This window comes from Hyperolius riggenbachi, chromosome 2 (assembly GCF_040937935.1).
Source record: "Hyperolius riggenbachi isolate aHypRig1 chromosome 2, aHypRig1.pri, whole genome shotgun sequence".
In the NCBI taxonomy this organism is placed as follows: Eukaryota; Metazoa; Chordata; class Amphibia; order Anura; family Hyperoliidae; genus Hyperolius; species Hyperolius riggenbachi.
The window spans coordinates 80,636,991-80,658,083 of NC_090647.1; the positions used below are offsets into that span (position 1 = coordinate 80,636,991).

Below are 21,093 nucleotides of genomic sequence, written 5' to 3' on the forward strand. Positions count from 1 at the left end.
AGTGGCGCTGCGGTTCTGACTGGACGTAAGCTCTACGCCCCATTCACCGCGCGTCCCCGCCGCTTTCTACCCACTTCAATGTGCTGCCCTGCTGCCTCTATGACGGCAGAGCACTGTGAGCTGGGCAGGAGCCGTTTTCATTGGCTCCTGGCCCTGCCATTACTGTAAGCCAATCCCATTGGCTTACATTGAGTGACAGGGTCAGGAGCCAATGAATGCCCCCCACCCCCCCGAGACCCCTGCGCAGCCTGGCCAATCAGTGCCAGGCAGCGCTGAGGGGTGGATCGGGTCGATGACGTCATTCCGTTTGTCACCATGGTGGCGGGGGGAAGCCCTAAAGGAAAGCCCGTTCAGAACGGGATTTCCTGTTGGGTATGATCGCCGGCGGCGATCGGAGGGGTGGGAGGGATGCGGCAGGGAGGGGGGAATCATGTAGCCAGCGCTAGGCTAGCTACAGGATTTAAAAAGAAAATAAAATCCAAAAAAAAGTGCAGCGCAGCCACCCTGGCGCAATCAATAGAATGCCAGGGTGGTTAAGGGGGCAGAGGCTGCTGGTATGGAAGTGGTTAATGTTGGTGAAAACCAATTACTAAGGACTTGACCCTCCCACCATGATGAGGTCATGCTCCGTGAGAGGGGCCCTAACTTCTAACTAGATTAAAACACATGCAAAAACACATGCATATGCATAACCTGGGTGAAACTAGATGTGAAAGAAGTCAATGGATATCATCAGTATAAAATAAATAAATAAATAAAACAAGATACTTACCTAAGGAGAGGGAACGCTCTGGGTCCTAATGAGCCTTCCCCCTCCTCCCCCAGTTCCAGTACAGGATCCCCCTAGCAGCATTCCACCAATTTGGTCAAATGCTGCAGGCTCCGCCGCTGAAGGGAGGCTTCGGAAGTTTTTGGGAGCCAGAGTGCTCCTGAAGACGGGCCGCTCCATACTGCACACGCGTGAGCGCCTTCTCTCATGGACTCGCGTGTGTGCAGTATGGAGCTGTCTGTCTTCGGGAGCACTCGGATCCCAAAGGCTTTATGAAGTCCCCCGCGCAGGGGATTTGAACGGGGTATCCAGCGCTGCACCGAGGGCACCGGGAAAGGAGAGGGAAGGATCATTAGGACTCAGAGCTTTCCCTCTCCTTAGGTAAGTATTTGTTTGAGACTTTAAACATACAAAAATGGAAAAATCAGCACATCACCAGCCTACCTCTGAATTGGTACCTATGTGAGTAGTGAGAGAAATGCAATTTAATGGACAGTTTTCCGTTACGCTATACAGTAGTTTTGCTTAAATAAACAACAACAATAAAAAACAACATTTTGCTTATGTTAAAAAGTGTTACTATTGTCTACTGTGCAACAACACATGGCATTTAAAGCAGCAATATTTCATCATCCCACACAGACTCTACTTCCTGATCTGCAGAGCTGTACAATGGTTCTATTACAGTGCAAGTGCACCACACTGAGGCTGGCTGACAACAAGGTCAGATCTACATGTCTATGTGGCAACAAGAATGCTTCCTGATTAGAGGCCCCGTTGTGGCATATAGTAGAATGCAATTCATTATTCAGGATACCCAATTTTGTATTGAATTCTCAGAAACAAACATTCCGCAGAACAGCACCTGACAGGACTAAAAACGTTACCACCTGTGATAAATTTTAGAATGTAAGTCAGGGTGAGGAAAAATTTTACAGTGCGAAAACACTGATTATCACTAAAGTTCCTCCTAAAAGCTAATCTGTAGAGAAAATAAAAATGTATGAGATAATGAATTACGGTATATATGATGAATGAATAATAAATAAAACAAGAAAAGACTCTTATATTGTTTTACAGTACAGGAAGGGTTAAAGAAGAAAAAAGAAGAGAAGGAGGTAAATAGGATACAAGGGCAGGGCCAGACAGGTGAAAGAGGCGTGTTATGGGCACAGCGTGATCTATTCTTCCATACTGCTCTGATAAACAGGAAGACAAGGAGAGCTGACCAGTTCACTTAGGGAGAGGGAGAGCTGACCAATCCAACCAGTCAATTGCCTATACTGTATACTGTTATATACTGGGTACCACCAGCACCAGTATCTGTTCATACATAGCACCAGTATATGTTTTTTTTTAATTGTCATTTGGTGTGCGTTGGAAGAGGGGTAGTGTTACGGCAAGCATATCCCAAACTCTATATTTTAACTGGCAATTCCTCAGTAGTCAGGCAGCAACTTGCACAGGAAGCATTGGTCTCAGCGTTTGGTGTTTTTGAGGTATACCCCACAGGCCAGTGAGAGTTATGCTACAGCTGGACTACAGTCTGACTGATGATGAACGATAAGGAAGAGCCCTGACTCTTAAAGTGGACCTGAAGTCAGAACGTCCTCTCTGCTATAAAAGATAAACAGCATAATATCCTTTAAAGATTAACGTTCTTTTGTTACAGCTGATACATATCCTGCAATACATCTGCAGGGTGTCTACCTCCTGCTTTCATGGAAGCAGACATATTGTTTACATGCTGTGTTTATTAGTTAGCTGTTCTGCCGGAACAGCTAGCTGACACAGCTGCGAGATCAAATTACAACTTGTGATTAGACAGAGATGAGGGTGCATTAGACAGGCTAAAATCTCTAAATACATACAGGGTGCATTTCTCTGTTTTCCTTCTGCCCTGTGCAAGAGTTCAGGTCTACTTTCAATAACTTGACAATCCCAAGCAGCAGTCACATGACCTCCACATGCTTCTTCCTCAGCAGAGTCTTACGGCTTTAGCAGAAGGGTGCCAAGTTCAGAAACAGTTAACTCTTGCAGAGCCAAGGGTGTATCAAAGCTCCGTGGCTCCAGATCCTCACATGGCTGGAAGGCAGATGTCTGCAGAGGTCACATAACTGCTCCTTAGGTTTATTGATGAAGATATCCCCAAACCATTTCATTTTCACCGAACACTGCAGGATGTGAGAACTGCCCATGTGCTCTTTTCTGCCCACAATTTCAATAGAAAGCAAACATCACAACATTATCTTAAAGGACCATTATCACAAAAAATTGCATAGTTTAAAATACACATGTATAAGAAATACATTTCTCGCAAAGTAAAATGCACTATAAATGACTTTTCTCCTATGTTGCTGTCATTTACAGTAAGTAGTAAAGATCTGACAGGTTTTGGACTAGTCCTAGTGGCGTAGCTAAAGAGCTGGGGCCCCAGTGCAAAGTTTACATTGGGCCCCTCAGCCCTCTATACATAACAATTGATACGACGCACCAAAACCTGCCAGTGGCAACCACAGTGTCAGAGGTGCAAGAAGGGGATGGGAAACAGTTTGTTAATTATTACTACTATTCAAACCGTCTATAGAAGTCATTATTACCAGCACAGGACCAATAAAGAAACAATACTGCGGTTGAGGGGGGGCCCTACAGGACACCGGTGTGTTTGCGACCTCTGCAACCCCTATTGCTACGACACTGACTAGTTAATCTTCTCATGGGGGATTTTCATTATCTCCTTTATACTTTACAAAAGCAATCCCTGGAAAGCATCTATACAAATATGTCTGACAGCATCCCTACTGACTGTTCCACGGTGTGCAACTGCCATCCACGGTGGGCTTTTTAAAACAAAAGCAACCCTAGAGATTCCCCAATGAGGAGATGGACTAGTCCAAAACCTGTCAGATCTTATACAATCTACTGTGACAGTGACATAGGGAAAAATATTTTTATAGTGCATTTTACTCTGGAACAAATGTACATTTTATAAATATATAAATGCATTTTACATTTTTTTTGCTATATTGGTCCTTTAATACACTAAGAAAAAAAAACAAAAACGCCTGCAACAGGATAACTCCGCCTAGATATCCGGTCTACCTATCTGTTATGCTATACCGGGGAAGGATTGCTGAACTGGATAGCAGAACCAACAGTATGTGGACCAGAGTCCGTCACTGAATACCATAACAGAATAATAGGCCAGCTAGCAATCAAGTCTACACCCGGCCATACACATCTATACAAGTATCAGGTTTGAATGTGCGGACCCTTTAAAAGTGAACCTGAGGTGAGAGTGATATGGAGGCTGCCATTTTAGTTTCCTTTTAAACAATACCGGTTGCCTGGTAGCCTTGATGATCTGTTTGGCTGCAGTAGTGCCTGAATAACAGAAAGAGGCATGTAGCTAATCTCATCAGATCTGACAATAATGCCTGAAACCCCTGATATGCTGCATGCTTGTTCAGGGTCTATTGCTGAAAGTATTAGAGGCAGAGGATCAGCGGGACAGCCAGGTAACTGGTATTGCTTAAAAGGAAATAAATATGGCAGCCTCCATATCCCGCTCACCTCGGGTTTACTTTAAATGAACCCACTTGTCAGCAGGACACACAGGTGGTGCGCTCGCTTCCAAGAATGCACCACTGAAAGTGTGAAAACTACACAGTGCTGTCCGAGCCTCTTTCGTAAAGCTGTCTTGGCGTACTATAATCATGACAGGAAACTAAAGCATAGATTTAGCCCAGCAGCAGCCGATTCTCCCCATCCTCTGCCTCTCCACACAAGATGCTACATGCAATAACGCAAAGCCCAAATCCTAATCCAGCTCTGTGGCGAGTGACTGCAGTGTGCTCCCATCCTCCCTGTGCCCGGATACAGCAACGCTCACCTCTCACACCACTCAACTACTTCCTAAACAGTGACAGACATACCTGAACAGGGTCACACCTACCCATGTGAAGGCTTTCCAGACTCCAGAACCGGGCCATTTCCCCTCTGGCTACCATGCTTTTAATACAGAGGGAAAAATGCGTGAAAAAAAGCGGGCTTGCCTTCTAGAAAGGCGAAGATACAGCAGCTAGTCTAAAAAATAAAAAAATGGAAAAAAAGATGCTCAGTCAACATGAGAAGCTGCTGCTAAGCCAGCTGTAGAAAGAGCTTATTCATCGCTGCCAGCCTCCACGCCTGCACTTCAGGCCAGGCACTCGCAGGGAACTGACAGATCCACATGATGGCTGGCTGGGAATTTGGCTGCTGAAATGACGACACCACAGGGTACCCTTAGGGAGGAAGTGCTGAAAACGGCAAAACATCGATACGAATGCAGTCTGCGAGCAGCCAGCAGTGCTGCCAGTGCAGTACAGCACACAGGGTGCCAGACACAGCTCCTGCATCCCAGACTACAGTATAATCTACTTTCCAGCGACAGATGCTGCAGCCGAGATGCCAGCAGAGGCAGCCTGCATCACGTCTGCTGGCAGCTTAAAGCGGCTTGTTAACCCCTACCCTCCAAATTAAAGGGATGCTGCATCTGAGCATCTTTGCAGTAACCCAAGTTACCTCCTCTCTTACTTGTGAAGGGGCAACTCCATTGTGCCCTCCTTACCCAGAGTGTCACCATGGGTTACATGCCAGGGAACAGGTAGGAGTGCCAGGCTGTTCTGCCACTTCCGCTCCACCCTCTGCAGCAATGAGAGGGCAGGGAAGCAATGGCATGGGGTGGGATCAATCATCTGGAGAAAGTGCCTGAGGAATAAAGCTTCATTCAGACACTCCTGAAGCCAGAATGGTCCAGATTACCAGGCAACTGGTATGGTTTGAAATAAAATAAATATGGCAGCCTCCATATACCTCTCACTTAAAGTGGACCTGAACACTAGCACAGGACAGAAGGAAAATACAGAGAAATGCACCCTGTATATATTTAGAGAGTTTAGCCTGTCTAATTCCCCCTCATCTGTGACTAATCACCAGTGTAATTTGATCTCGCAGCTGTGTTAGCTGGCTGCCTCGGCAGAGCAGCTGAGCACAGGATGTTAACCCTATGTCCGCTTCCATGAAAGCAGGAAGTAGACACTGCAGATTTATTGCAGGATTTGTATCAGCTGTAACAAAGAAATGCTTTAAGGCTCGTTCATACTAGAGGCGTTTTTCACATTTTTTAAGTGCTGGTGATTTTTCAAAATCACCCTGAAAACGCTTACACCATTATTCTCTATGAGACAGTTCACATCTGAGCGGTTCGTTTCCGATCCGCTCAGAAAAGCGGTGCATGGGCCATTTTTGAGGTGATTTTGCCCCAATGGAAGGTATAGGAAAACGCAAAACGCTCACAAAATTGCTTTGTGCAGCGATTGCGTGAGCTTTTTTAAGAATAAATACATTTTATTTATTCTTTTCCGGATCAAAGAGTTCACTTCCTGACTGACGTCAGAAAGTGAAAACACAATCGCTCGGCAAAACCGCTTAGAAAAGCGGTTCACAAAAAAGGGGCAAAAAAAAAATAAATAAAGGTAATTGCCGGGAACCGGAAATAAACATCGCATCAAAAAATGCAAAACGCGAACGGACACGCAATGTGAACAAGGCCTAAGGACCCGTTTCCATTTGCGGATGGGAGCCGTTGCGGGTACGCATCACTTCCGCTCCCATCCGCGTCACTTCTGCATCTCCCGATGCGCAAGTGTATTCAAGGAGACGGCGGGCGGATGCGGCTGTGTAGCCTTATTGCACCACTTCTAATGGAAACGAGCCCTAAAGGTTATTATGCTGTTGTGTATCTTTTAGAGCAGAGAGGAAGTTCTGAGTTCAGGTCCCCTTTAGCAAATAATTGCAATTGGGATTTGCAAGCATTCAGAGTAGTATTCAGTGAGAAGGTGAGACTATAATCCCTTGTAAATCAAATGATCCAAAAGCTTCCACTAACTGGGAACGATCACTTCCTTTAACAGCTAGTTCACACTGGGGTGCCCTACCAGGTTTTTTTTTTTTTTTTTTTTTTTTTTAGCACTTTGCTGATCATCAGCAACGTGTCAGTGTAACCCTATGTGAGCATCGACATTGTAGCACTGCAATGTGTATAAAATCTCAAACATTCAGCATTTTTGTAGCAATCGCAGTGCGTTTCTTGTACCTTAAAGAGGAACTCCAGCCTACACAAACATACTGTCATTAAGTTACATTAGTTATGTTAATTAAAGTAGATAGGTAATATAATCTCTTACCCACAATGTTTTAAAAGAACAGGCAAATGTTTGATTTTATGATGGCAGACATCTTTTTGGTTGAAAGGAGGTGACAGGGAGCATGAGACACAGTTCCAACTGTCCTGTGTCCTGATCACCCCTCCCAGTTGCTAGGCAACGTGAACAACAACATAGGAAATCCCATCACACTCAGCACAGCATCAGGGGGAAAAAAAGTTTTTTCTTTGATGGGTGGAGCTTAGGTAAAAATGCAGCTAAAAATTATGCTTTGGTAAGAAAAACAAAGTTCTGATGCTGTGAAACTGTTAAAGAAACACCAAGCCTTTTCAGTTCTGCTGAGTAGATTTTTAGTCCGGAGGTTCACTTTAAATGAAACTGAAAAGCACAATCACCATAAAAATCACGGTGCAAAATCGCAATCCACTAAGTGTGAAACAGCCCTTGCTGGGCAGGCGCGGTAGCAAACTCGTGCATTGCTCAATTCATATCTGCTCATACATGGCAGTGGGCTCTTCTAAGTCAGTGGATTAAAGTCTCCCGGAACAGGGGAACCCGAGACTACTGTGGACTTTTCACTTATAGGTAATAAATAGGAGGCAGGCTTAATTTTTCATTTGTATTACCAGTTCATGCACAATGTATAGCAAAACAATAATCTAGCACATAAACAGAAAATAAAATGCATATAAAAACACAGCTTCATACTCTATAAAGTAGCATTATTCTTTCCTGGTTCTCAGAGGTAAAAGCACAAAAATCTGGAGAGTGGCAGTAAACCAGACTTATAAACAAGGAAGTACTGCGACTTGTTCCATCCCTATAAAACAAATATTACCACCTACGTAATGCACAACCTAAACGCTACTAAGGTGAGGAGTACCACCGAGCAGAGCCGGGAGAAGGTCCTCCAGCACCCAAGGCTGAGACACCAAAGTGCGCCCCTCCATCCCTCCCACCTCAGCTGTCACACACTGATTGCTATTAGACTAAGAGGGCCACAGGGCCCACAACCTCACCAACATCTTAATATCTAGTTATCTGGCTTGCAGTCACTGCTATGTATCCCCTTTTCTTATTTCTTTCTGCTTCATACACAATCAGAAATGACAGCTGAATGAATTCTGCGCCCCCTCCTACACTGCGCCCTGAGGCTGGAGCCTCTCCAGCCTATGCCTCGGCCCGGCCCTGCCACCGAGTGCATGGTAATGTTTTTACAAGTGGCTTACAAGGAACTGTGGGCAGTTAGGCCTGTTTCACACTGGCATAAAAAAGGTCCTTTCGTGGATCGGAACAGATACTGTACATAGGGATTAGATGCGAACGGATCCAATTATGATTATGAAGAAGTGCTGAGAAGTTATTTTAAAAATACGTTTTTTTTAAAAATATATCTCCTAGGTGAAATCTCAGGAAAAAACTTAATTGCACATGGGCCCATGTGTCCACTTGGCTCACTTTAAGATGTGAATTAAAGGACAACTGAAGCCAGAGGGATATGGCGGCTTGGTGGTGCATTCTTAATAGCGAGCATCACCTGTGTGTCCTGCTGACAAGTGGGTTAATTTAAAGTGAACCTGAGGTGAGAGTGATATGAAGGCTGCCATATTTATTTCCTTTTAAACAATACCAGTTGCCTGGCTGTCCTGCTGATCCACTGCCTCTAACACTTTTAGCCACAGACCTCGTACAAGCATGCAGCAGATCTGATGTGTCTGACATTATTGTCAGATCTGGCAAGATTAGTTGCATGCTTGCCTCTGGTGTTATTCAGACACTAATGAAGCCAAATAGATCAGCAGGGCTGCCAGGCAACTGGTATTGTTTAAAAGGAAAGAAATATGGCAGCCTCCAATATTCTTCTCACTTCAGTTGTCCTTTAAGTGACACTCACACTCTCCTGGGAGTGCACAATATGCTTAATATCTACTATAAATGTAGATATTTATATCCATTTTTATTTTAATACAAGTAATTCCTGCCCCTTCACCCTCCAAATTGCTAGAGGTTGCCCAGCTTGTCATGTGACTATCCCAAGAGATAAAGCAGTAGGCAGCTTCTTAGATTTGCTCTAGTAAGCTTGTAAAGTCACGTCCAGGTTTCAGCCTATAGGGAATAAAACCAACCACCAAAGAGTTCAGTTGTATGGTCTCAGAGATCATACTGTATTTAGCTAATCTCCAGTTGCACGTTTGTGTCTCTAGATCAACAGCCAAAAGAACACATATCAAACAGCCTTTTGCAAGTTCTTTTTCACATGCATTTAAAACAAGGTGTACCAACTTACTGTTTGAGATCCGTATAGTCCGTTTGCGTCCAACTCTATCCAGGCCAATGGGTGTGCTTTGTGAGAAGGCGAAAGGCCGCAAGCGAGCAGAGACTGCCTTGTAGGGTGGCACTTTGTGTGATGGAACAGGAGGCCTTGGGACTGGCTATAAACAGGACAGAAAGAATAACAAATACATCAGTAACAGGAAAAACAGCAACGTCCAAAGCACCGGACGATTTTTATCGTTATAAGGGCTGGGGGAGATTGCGCATTTCCTTGTGATTTTTGCAGCATTTTCCGGAGTGATTCCTAGCGATTTTTTTGTTTTTGTGGGGTGGGGGTTGGATAATAAAATTGCAGCAAAAATTGCTTTGTGCTGAAATAAAAAAGCTATTTAGCAGTGATCCTATACTTTATATAGGAACGCAATTGCTCCAGAGATGGAGCAGGAGACAATTGCGATTTGGGGAAATCAATCACTCCTGTAGAATCGCTTCCATTGACTTTTATTAGCCTTTCAAATCTAAAAGCGCAGCTGAAACAGCTCCTGTGGGTCCTGGCCCTAAGGGATCATGGGAAGGTGTCCAGGCTAGAATGATTTCTATTAAAGGATGTCTGAACTGAGAAGAATATGGAGGCTGCCATATTTATTTCATAATAAACAATACCAGTTACCTGCCTGTCCTACAGATTCCCTGCTTCTAGTACTTTTATCCATAGACCCTGAACAAGTATGCTGATCTGATGTTTCAGACTGAAGTCTGACTGGAATAGCTGCATGCTTGTTTCAGGTTTGTGATCCAGACACTACTGCAGCTAAAGAGATCAGCAGGGTTGCCAGGTAACGAGGATTGCTTTAAAGGAAATAAATATGGCAGCATCCATATCCCTCCTAGTTTGTGTGTCCTTTAAGAAAGCTGCTAGGGTGCTGAAGGCCACATAATTCTTCCACCTAATGCAAAAAATAGCATGTGTTCATATCCAGCAAAAAAAAAAAAAAAAAATCCTCCCTGCAGCATTTTTCCAGAAGACCTGTGCCTTCCTCTATAGAGGAACATAGCTCTTAACTCTTCCTGTGCTGAAAAATACCAGACTTCTGCTACTAATGTTCTGTAATCTTATCTGTACTACACATACAATTCATTATCTCATACGTTTATTTTCGCTTCAGGTTTGCTTTACTTCTGTTAATTTTACACAGTGACTGCACTGCCTTTTTTACAAGCCTAAACTGTGTAACATGTACAGTTACCCTCCTACCAGCAAAGCCTATAAAGCCAAACAAAGGATTCACAGCAATCTCCCTTTTAACATTACTAGGTTAAAAAGGCATGCAGTTATTAATCTCACAATCATTATGACAGAAAAATTAAGGAAAAGGCATAAAACAGAATTGTTTTTTCATCTGATTATTCCATGTCATTTTCAGTATCCTGTGGATGGGTTATTAGATTCCATTATTCAGCTATCAAAAGGTTCCCAAGGCAGATGATTAGATCATCTTCTGATCAGCACCAGAAAAAAGGAACGCATAAGGAAGCTGCTGGGAAATTTAGTTTAAAGAAGCTGAAGTTCTTTTAAAGAGGAACTTAAACCAAAGATTAAATGTCATCCCAATCAGTAGCCGATCTGCCCTTTTTCATAAGAAATCTTTACCTTTTCTTGAAATGATTAGGGGTCTGTATGGCTGATATTGTGGCGAAACCCCTCCTACAGTGTGATGTCATGACCATGGTCTTGACAGTTTGATGCCTGTGAACCTCGTTGCATTGTGGGAAATAACAGCTTTTTCCAACTGCCAAGCAAGCAACATCTCCCTGCGTGCATAGAACTCTCAATAATGAACATTCCATACAGATCACCTGGCCGAACTAAAGAAGTTACCACCAGTGATACATTTGAAAATGTAAATAAGGGATAGGAAATATTTTACAATGGGCAAACACTGATTAAATAATCTATAAATGAATACTGTCGATCATAAGCAAATGTTATTTTCACTACAGTTCCTCTTTAAGTCGACAGCTGACAAATGTGCCTCCATAAGCAGTGGTACTGACCACAGAAGAACTTTCTCAGGCACCCTCGCTACATACGTTTACAATGTTTAGTTGTGCATCAGACCCACAGTGATGGCATTTAGCCCCACCCTTAACCACTATCGCTTGAAACTAAACCAATAAATATTATTCATGCAGATTATAAACCAAATTCTATAGATCAAATCTGATATTTACAGGTAATATTTTGAACAAGAAAAGAAAGTTAGTCAGTAAAGCAGAAATCAAAGGTTAATCCAAGTGCATGCATGTTTTTATTGTGAAAGAACGAGATCATCATTATAATAAGATCAATGTTAGAGAATGCCACTGAAGAGGATAGGAGAGTTGGAATATCTCATTTCCGAGAGAGGTCATGCTCCAAGCCTTACTTGTTGAAGCAAATGTCCGTTATCTTCATCTTCACTGGTTCCATAAAAGTTGACACCTCCAATCACAGAGATGGGTCTTCTTTTATAACTCATCTGGAACTCAGCATTAACCTTCTGGACCTTCGGCTCCCCACTTAGAGACCTCAGAGGTGGGCCAGAGTTCTCAGGGCTAGTCTCTTGACAATCCATGGGGACAGAGTCTTCTGGGATGGAGAAACTACGGCTGGCCACCTGGCCATAGTCTGAAAGTGGCCTTGGCCGACATCGGGTCTTCCCTGACCACTTACGAGAGGCAACTTTTTGGGATTCATTTTTTTCATCATCTGGAGATGGAGATTTTGTCCAGGAGTCCTCAGAAGGAACCTTTTTTAAAAGGTGAACAACGCAAGTGAAGTGACCTAGTGATGTTAACTTCATTACAACAAATTAAAAAGCACTCACAATCAGGGTCCTTTCATACATTTAACACAAGTGTATTCTGATAAAAATACCTATGCATTTAGCAAAGGTCCTCTTTCCTATGCCCAGCCTTACCAACCACAGTGTTTTCAATTCTATGTACTATGTTTTGGCATGACATTCAAAGAGATGTCCAATCTGATTTCATTCTGCTGACAATTTATAAGAACTGCTGCATATGCTATAGTCGCATACATAATTCCATAGGAGCTGTTCCAGCCATAGAAACCAGTAAAAAGTGATAAACTTACTAGCAGAGTCAAAGTAAAACCAATATATATTTTAGAATAGGGGGTTTGGGTGCCCGGTGACTGCTCCCCCCCCCTAGGCTTTCATTATAAAGGTTGGCATGAGGAGCGCAGCTTGGTAGCCTAATCACCTTCTTGCCATTTCCTACTCTTCATCCACTGTGCTCCAGACACATCTTACATGCTCACTGACAAATGGTCATGTGACTGCTGTGTCATGCAACATAGCCAGTGGTGCCCTGATAAGCAATTCGACTGCAGAGGAGAGGACTTGAATGAGTTGAGCAGGTAACTATGGACACCTCCAAGCTCTGTCAGTCAGGTCCCTGTTGAGGACTGGATATACAGCGGATCAGGTCAATTGGGCACGCAATCGGCAGCTGTCCTATAGAGCCATATGTTAATTATACACGGTACTTGATATACAGTACGCACCTACTGGCAAGGACTCCACCCCATCAGATCCTTTCCACAGGTACTTACTACACTGGTGCTAATACAATGACACCCTTTACTGCCAGTTTATTACTATTTTTGGCAACACTATTATTTTAAAGAAAAGGAAGGGGATTTCAGTCCTACACGCCTTTACTGCATATTTTACTGCCAATTTTTTTTTTAGGAGCTTGTTGCCTACATCCGTTTTGAGCAAGATTTAGTTATCTTTGTAAATCTGGTCCTTGCATGCCGGCCACAGAGAGTTGGATAGCATCTCGCTCATGTCTGATAAACCACACTGAAGCCTCCACTACAATTATTACATTTCAGCAGGAATCTGACCAAAATCAACTGACCTGCTGCTATACATGGCTCTCATGCTGCTCGATTCAGTGCAAAAACGCTGTACGGCCTTCTAACTATCTGATCTATACTTTGACACTTAAAGTCAAGTTTTGACTGAGGGTCCTTTTACACTATATCACTTGCTGTCAGTTGTAACTGAAAGCACTAAAGTAATGTCCATGTTTTCCTATTGCTTAGTTCACATTATACGTGTATAGGTAACTGGAAGCTCTAAAACGCATCAGTTTTTCAGCGTATAGTGTAAAAAAAGGCCTATAGCCTCTTTCACAGTATATGATGAAAAACTGAAGCTTTCCACAATGCACTGCTATGGAGAAAAAAAACCACAACGCATTAAAACACAACGCATAGCAACCCATTAAAACGCATTAAGTGTATAGGGCCCTTCGAATTTGGTAAAATATTAATCAGTATCAAAGAAACAGATTTCAGGCACTCTGCCCCTTACCCACATACCCCACTTCCCGCTGCGCTTCCCGAACCACAATGCGATCCATGGGAACATCAGAAATGCATCGACTGCCTTGTCTTATGTACCCATCCATCCGCAGTAATTCACTGTGGAATCACATCGCACGGTTGACGGCAAAAAAATACACAAAAGCATTGTGATTTTCATTGCATGAGTAGAATCACATTGCCAAAAATCGTATCTCATCGGAAGTGGAGTTGTGTTGGCACTTCCGTTTTACAATGCGTTCGGGTGGGCCTAAAGCTATGTTTTGGCTGTAGGGGTAGCGTTTTCGCATTAGAAAATCACATGCGATTTTTCTGAAAATTAATAAGCGTTTTTATGCAAATTTGTCTAATGTGAATTTTTTGCAATGGACCACGTTCTGCCTTGTGACATAACATGGTGGCGTAGTGGTTAGCGCTCTCGCCTTGCAGCACTGGGTTCCCGGTTAGAATCCCAGCCAGATCAACATCTGCAAGGAGTTTGTATGTTCTCCCTGTGTCTGTGTGGGTTTTCTCCGGACACTCCAGTTTCCTCCCACATCCCAAAAACATATAGATAAATTAATTGTCTTCCCCCTAAATTGGCCCTAGACCAGGCATGGGCAAACTTGGCCCTCCAGCTGTTAAGGAACTACAAGTCCCACAATGCATTGCAGGAGTCTGGCAGCCACAGTCGTGACTAAAAGCCAAATGCATTGTGGGACTTGTAGTTCCGTAACAGCTGGAGGGCCGAGTTTGCCCATGCCTGGTCTAGACTATGGTACATGCACTACACAATACATACATGTGACTATGGTAGTGACTAGATTGTGAGCCCCTCTGAGGGACAGTTAGTGACAAGACAATATATACTGTGTACAGCGCTGCATAATATGTCAGCGCTATATAAATACTTAAATAAAATAAATAAATGACAGGTTAAAAAAAGCGCACAGAAAAACTGCATTGTGTGCGAATAATAGTGTGGAGTGTTTAAAAAAAAAAAAAAAAAAGCAGTAGGCTGTCGCATACGAAAAATCGCACTACATGGAAACTAGCTTATTCAAAATCATTGGTTTGCATAGGAATATACTGTACATTTCATTGCGAAAATACATAAGAAAAAAAAAATGTGCAAATGGAGACTTAGCCTTAATCAAAATGAGAAAATACTGACTAGTGTGTTGCTTTTCTGTACACACCATCCTGTCTTAACGATGGGTGAAACCGTTAATTTTCAACATGTCGGATCTGCTCTTCATAAGTAACAGGATCAATTTTGTGCAAAATGAAAACCGATCCAGTTATCGGTTGGGAGCAAATTGTACATGCATGGTGTGTGTACCAAGCATTAAGCTACATACTCTCCACCCGACGGGGGAAGATGGATCTAGAGATACACCCCTGGCGACGCTTGGTCAATGTATCTCAATGGGCTGGTGCACACCAGAGCGGGAGGCGTTTTGCAGAAACGCATACTCCCGGGCTGCTGCAGATTTTGGATTGCGGATGCGTTTCTGCCTCAATGTTAAGTATAGGAAAAACGCAAACCGCTCTGAAAAACGGCACTTCAGAGCGGTTTGCCAGGCGGTTTTTGTTACAGTAGCTGTTCAGTAACAGCTTTACTGTAACCATACATGAAATCTACTACACCAAAAATGCTTCCCAAAACCGCAAAATGCTAGGTGAAACGCTACAGAAAAAGAAGAAAAAGCATTTCAAAAGCTGCTAGCATTTTGCGGATCTGTTAGCGGGTTTTGGTGTGCACCAGGCCTTAAAAATATAGTTTACAGTCACCTTGTGATTTATGTTATATATGATATGTTTGCTTTTCCCCCTTGTCTAATTTTCTTGTTTAAAAATTTTCAAAAAAAAAATGTTGAAAACACAAAAATATAGTTTACAAGTTTCCATCAGAAATCTCACAAGGAAATAGCCTAGGCAAATACAAAAGCAAACTGTGTTCCTACCTGATTATCTGTGACATGCAATGGGGTCCCACAAACGCACGGAAGCAAGAGACAGCCGACTGTCGGCATCTTTACCTCAGAGCATTCAGTACCGGCCAATTCCTTCAGGCAGAAAGTTTACACAACAAAAAACAGAGGTTTTCCAGGAGTCTGTTCAGAATGGTTGGTTAGCTGATTTGCAGGTGGACCTTGTACCTCTCCCAGAGCTGCACGCCAACGTCAGATGATGATAAGTCACCCAATGTCAACTCACAGGAGAGACTAGCTATTACCAGCATATCTAGGCTTACAATGTACACAATACCTCCCATCTCCTGCAGGCAAAACTAAAGTGGACCTGAACTCTTGCACAGGAAAGAAGGTAAACAGAGAGAAATGCACCCTGTATGTATTTAGAGAGTTTAGACTGTAATTCTCCCTCATCTGTGACGAATCACAAGTGGTAATTTGATCTGTCAGCTGAGTGCCTCCACAGAGCAGCTAATTTGTAAACACAGGCTATGTCTGCTTCCATGAAAGCTGGCAGTAAGCACTGCGGATTTATTGTAGGATTTGTATCGGCTGTAACACAGAAATGTTTTTCTTTAAAGGGAACCTAAACTGAAGTAAAAAGAAAGGACTTAACTTACCTGGGGCTTCTACCAGCCCCCTGCAGTTGCCCTGTGCCGATGCGGTCACTAAAGTGATCCTCCATTCCCCCGCAGCGACCCGCTTTCAGCCGGCCAACTGGCGAGTCGACGGCCACTGCACATGTGCGGCCGTGCATGTCCTCGATCACACCCCCGTCGCCAGCAGTGTTCTGCACATGCGCAGTAGAGATTTTTTTTTACAGGGAGCACAATCAGGAGGCGCACATCCAAATGACAGAGGTTCGGTGCAGGGGGACTGTGCAGGCACAGAGCAGCTGCAGAGGGCTGGTAGAAGCCCCAGGTAAGCTGGTCTTTTTTTTTACACTTCAATTTAGGTTCACTTATGCTGTTACTTATCTTTTTGAGCAGAGAGGAAGTTCTGAGTTTAGGTCTGCTCTAAAGTGTGAAATTTCCTCCACCAATACAGGGGCGACACGGCATTTTGCAAACTGCTTAATAAAAACACATTTGTTGATTTTTGGCAACAGCAATAACAATCCAAAGAGCTTTTAACTCTTCACCATATGAAAAACTAAAAATTGTGTAAAGAGATGCAGTGTTTTTGTTTCATTTACAGCAGGGTAGTGTTCCCATAGAAAATCTAATTTCACGCTACTTAAAGAGACACTGAAGCGAAAAAAAATTATGATATTATGATTTGTATGTGTAGTACAGCTAAGAAATAAAACATTAAGATCAGATACATCAGTCTAATTGTTTCCAGTACAGGAAGAGTTGAGAAACTCCAGTTGTTATCTCTATGCAAACAAGCCATTAAGCTCTCCGACTAAGTCCTGGAGAGGGCTGTTATCTGACTTTTATTATCTCAACTGTAAGTGAACTGTTTACTTTTTCTCTGCTAGAGGAGAGGTCATTACTTCACAGACTGCTCTGAAAGACTCATTTTGAATGCTGAGTGTTGTGTAATCTGCACATATTAGAGAATGATGCAATGTTCGAAAAAACACTATATACCGTACCTGAAAATAAAAGTATGAGAATATTTTCTTTGCTGCTAATCTAGTAATTATTCATAGTACACAACCAATTCACTATATCATGTTTTTTTTTCGCTTCAGTGTCTCTTTAAACAACAAATGAAACAGTAAGTTGTCAGAGAGTTTGCGCACTGCAATCCAGGAAGTGTGTACAGCAAGAAATGGCTGGGACAGGAGCTCCTGATTATGCAACTTCATAATGTGACATTTTAGGGCTGGTGCACACCAAGAGCGCTTCTGAGAGCTTTGAAAAACACCAGTGTTTGGAAAAGCGCTTGACTGATGTATTTGTATGGGATGGAGCACACCAGAGCGATGTGATTTTCACCCAACCGCAAAACGCGGGTCCTGCAGCATTTTTGCGCTTTCCTGAGGCGATTCAGCCTCAATGTTAAGTATAGGAAAGTGGAAAATCGCTCTGAAAAGCGCTAGAACAGAACGATTTTCCAAGTGTTTTTGTTACAGAAGCTGTTCAGTTCCAGCTCTCTACTGTAACAAAAAATAAAAAACCGCTACAACAAAACGCTCCAGAAATCGCTAGGCATGATTAGAAAATCGCCAGGCACATACCTAGGATCAACTAGGAAAATCACTTCAAAAAGCGCTGAGCGGTTGCGATTACACTAGCGCTTTTTGGTGTGCACTGGCCGTACACAGATAAATAAGCCCAGACAATAAATACACATGCCCAGCAAAGGGTTAATTTGAAATAGGGCCCTAGGCAAGATAGCAAATGTGCCTCCCCCTGATGGTCAACTAGGTAGCTGCTTTGGTAAAGTAAGGGAATGGGGGAATCAGGAAAGGTGCCAGCTAGCCCCCTGGACACCCAATAGGCCCTAAGCACATGCCCAATGTGGATGATCCGGCTTTGCATATGCAGAGTAGAAAATGTTGGACTAATAGAAAATACAAATCTGGTTCACCGCCATGCTGCATAGTACTCACTCACTACTGAACTTACGACTGATCATGCTAATGTTTCTGATGTAATCTGATGAGTCCACCTAGTCTAAAGGTGCCCAAACATCAGGCAATGTATGGGCAGATCGACCAAGAGAGATCTCTCTCTGATCGAATATGATTGGAGTGAGATCTGTTGTCTGCCCATACACCACAAGCTGATTCCCGAGTCAAATCACTCAGGAATCGGCCTTGAGATGCCCCATCTGCCGCCCCTCCTTATGTAAAATGTACCCCGTGTCAGCAGACACGACCGGTAAAGTATACTAAACAGGGTACATTTTACAGGGGGGGGGGGGGGGGATTGGAACGGCAGGGTCGTGAGTTCCGTTGCGTCCATCCTAGTATGGCTCGTCCTTACCACCACTCACTTTATCGAGCAAGTCGGCCCTACATCTTGCAGCATGTCCAATCGATACATGCAACCAATTTCAGCCCAAAGTTGGTTGCATCGTTGGTCTGGCATGCTCTTAGCGGCATCAATTTTTAACTGATTAGATTTATCAAATCGGATGGTCGATCTCCAGCCAAGTCGCCTGATGTATGGCCACCTTGAGATGACTCGGATTGCATGGCACAATATCCAGGCGTGACTTCCTGGCGGATTAGTGGTGTCTATAGTGTGCTTTATGACAGCTGACCGAAGAGCCTGCTTTGTCCAAGGTCACCGTTAGCCACGCCCGCTCATGCAGCACTAACGCCATCAGACAGGAATCAGATTTCTGCTCTTGATGTACTCGGCAAACACAAATCAAATTAAATCTAGAAACTGGATTGTAATTTGCGATGTAATCTTGTTGCATGGAATATCTGGTCATGTGCAACAACACTAAAACACACTACACTGCAGGCGGACGTATCTGGGTCAGATTGTAGTCACTGACGTTATTGATATACAACTGCTGGAATAAGACATGTCAGTGTGGCATAGTTCATACCGTCTCTTTCAGAAGAACAGTCAGTGGCTGGATAGTGTACTGGTTAAGGGCTCTGCCTCTGCCATGGGAGATCAGACTTTGCATCCTGGCTAGGGTCAGTACCTATTCAGTAATACTGCAGGGTCGCCCCTTGAGTGAGCCTTAGTGGCTGCAGCTCTTAAGCACTTTAAGTCCAACAGGAGAAAAGCGCTATACAAATGTAAGGATTATTACAGTCCCTCTTTTGGAAGTAAATCACCCCATCCCTCTTTCTTCTTTCAATGTCCCTTCTTTTAGCCTGATGTATGATTAACCACTTCAGCCCGAGAGCAATTTTCACATATAGGCACTGCTCCCATTCATTCGCCAATATCTTTACTACCACTTATCACACCTAAATGATCTATATATTGTTTTTTTCAGGACAAATTTGGTTTTTAGTGTGTGTTAATTTTGTTTTGTAATCACCTTATCTTCTATGCATTTTAAAGGGAAAAATTTAAATAACAAACTTTCTCCATTTACATCCATTATAGCTTTACATTAAAGAGAACCAGAGACCAAGATAAAAAGAGGTTATACATACCCGAGGCTTCCTCCAGCCCCATAAACCTGGATCGCTCCCACACCGCCTTTCTCCACTGCCTCTGTACGCCAGTACCGGGTCCTGTCATTTCGGCCAGTCGACGCAATCGCAGTGCGCTCCCTCCGTACTGCGCAGGCGCATGTGTACAGAGCCAGAGGGAGCTCCTGGGCATGCGGAAGACTGATCGCGTCCGGCGGAAGCGACAGGACCCGGTACCGGCGATAGACGCAGTGGAGGATGGCAGCGTGGGAGTAATCCAGGCTTATGGGGCTGGAGGAAGCCCTAGGTATGTATGACATCTTTTTTTCATTTTTTAGACAACGTTCGTCTCTGGTTCCCTTTAAACAGTGCTGACTACAAGTTAAAGAAAAATTATTTTATTTGCTCATCCATCCTGGTTATTCCAACATTTTGATTATGTTCCAGTTTTTTGCTTTCTCGTTGTACACCATCATTGATTACAAGGCCTTCATTTCGAAAATAATAGTAATATACCCTCATGGCATACATATTTAAAAAGCCAGGTTCCTAAGGTAACAACATAGGTTTTTTCTTTTAGATTCTGTTACTTTGTTTTCATTTCACAAGTCTTTTAAAACTTTTATTTTGGTACAGAATATGCAAAATGTAATTTCTTTTGATTCAAATTATGATTAAAAAAAATACAGGAGACATGCGCCTCAACCCCCTTTGAAGTGCTGCTAAAACTTTTCCAAGTTTGATCATAGTTCTGAAAAAGACTGTTTGTTCCTACCCATTTTTCATGTGATGTGGTTCACAGCTTTTAGACACACCAAAATGTATTCTGCAACTACTCACGTTAAAATGATACAACATGTGCCTCATTTAGTAACAAACTGGTGGTGCACTCTCCACAACAACAATGGACAAATATATTCCTCCAGTTGTCGAAGTTTGCATACTAGAAATGTGGTAGACTTTGTGTTTAATCGCATTGCCAATCTCTTAAGCATTTGCCATACTTAGCTACAAATCTGAATGTATAAGATTAGTGATGGAAGCAGGATTTCAAAAATGAATAGTTGTCTTGATGAATTCTTCAAGGCATGCTTAAAAGGGAACCTAAGCTGAGAAGGATATGGATTGTTCATTTTAAAATACCAGTTGCCTGACTCTCCTGCTGACCCTGTGTCTCTAATACTTTTAGCCACAGCCCCTGAACAAGCATGCAGATCAGGTGCTCTGACTGAAGTCAGACTGGATTAGCTACATGCTTGTTTCATGTGTGTGATTCAGCCACTACTGCAGCCAAAGAGATCAGCAGGACTGCCAAGAAACTGGTATTGTCTAAAAGGAAACATTCATATCCCTCTCAGTTAAGGTTCCCTTTAAGTGGAATCATAAAATCAGGTGCAAGTAGGGGGCGCGATGAAGGCGTGACCGGGGGTGCA

At 43.2% G+C, this 21,093-nt stretch overlaps 1 protein-coding gene across 5 annotated transcripts in view; it reads right to left on the reverse strand.

Annotated features, from left to right (window-relative positions):
• The window catches only part of SPATA13 (spermatogenesis associated 13), a 110,220-nt gene that overhangs the window by 42,961 nt on the left and 46,166 nt on the right, over positions 1-21,093 (reverse strand). For 2 of the 5 annotated variants that reach the window (XM_068266962.1, XM_068266963.1), the window contains exons 3-4: positions 11,676-12,038; positions 9,263-9,407 (exon numbers count right to left, since the gene is read on the reverse strand). In XM_068266962.1, the coding sequence (XP_068123063.1) occupies positions 9,263-9,407; positions 11,676-12,038 (508 nt within the window). Of the gene's footprint in view, positions 1-4,724; positions 5,172-9,262; positions 9,408-11,675; positions 12,039-21,093 lie in introns of those variants that run through there. The other 3 variants (XM_068266964.1, XM_068266965.1, XM_068266966.1) reach the window with 2 other exon arrangements.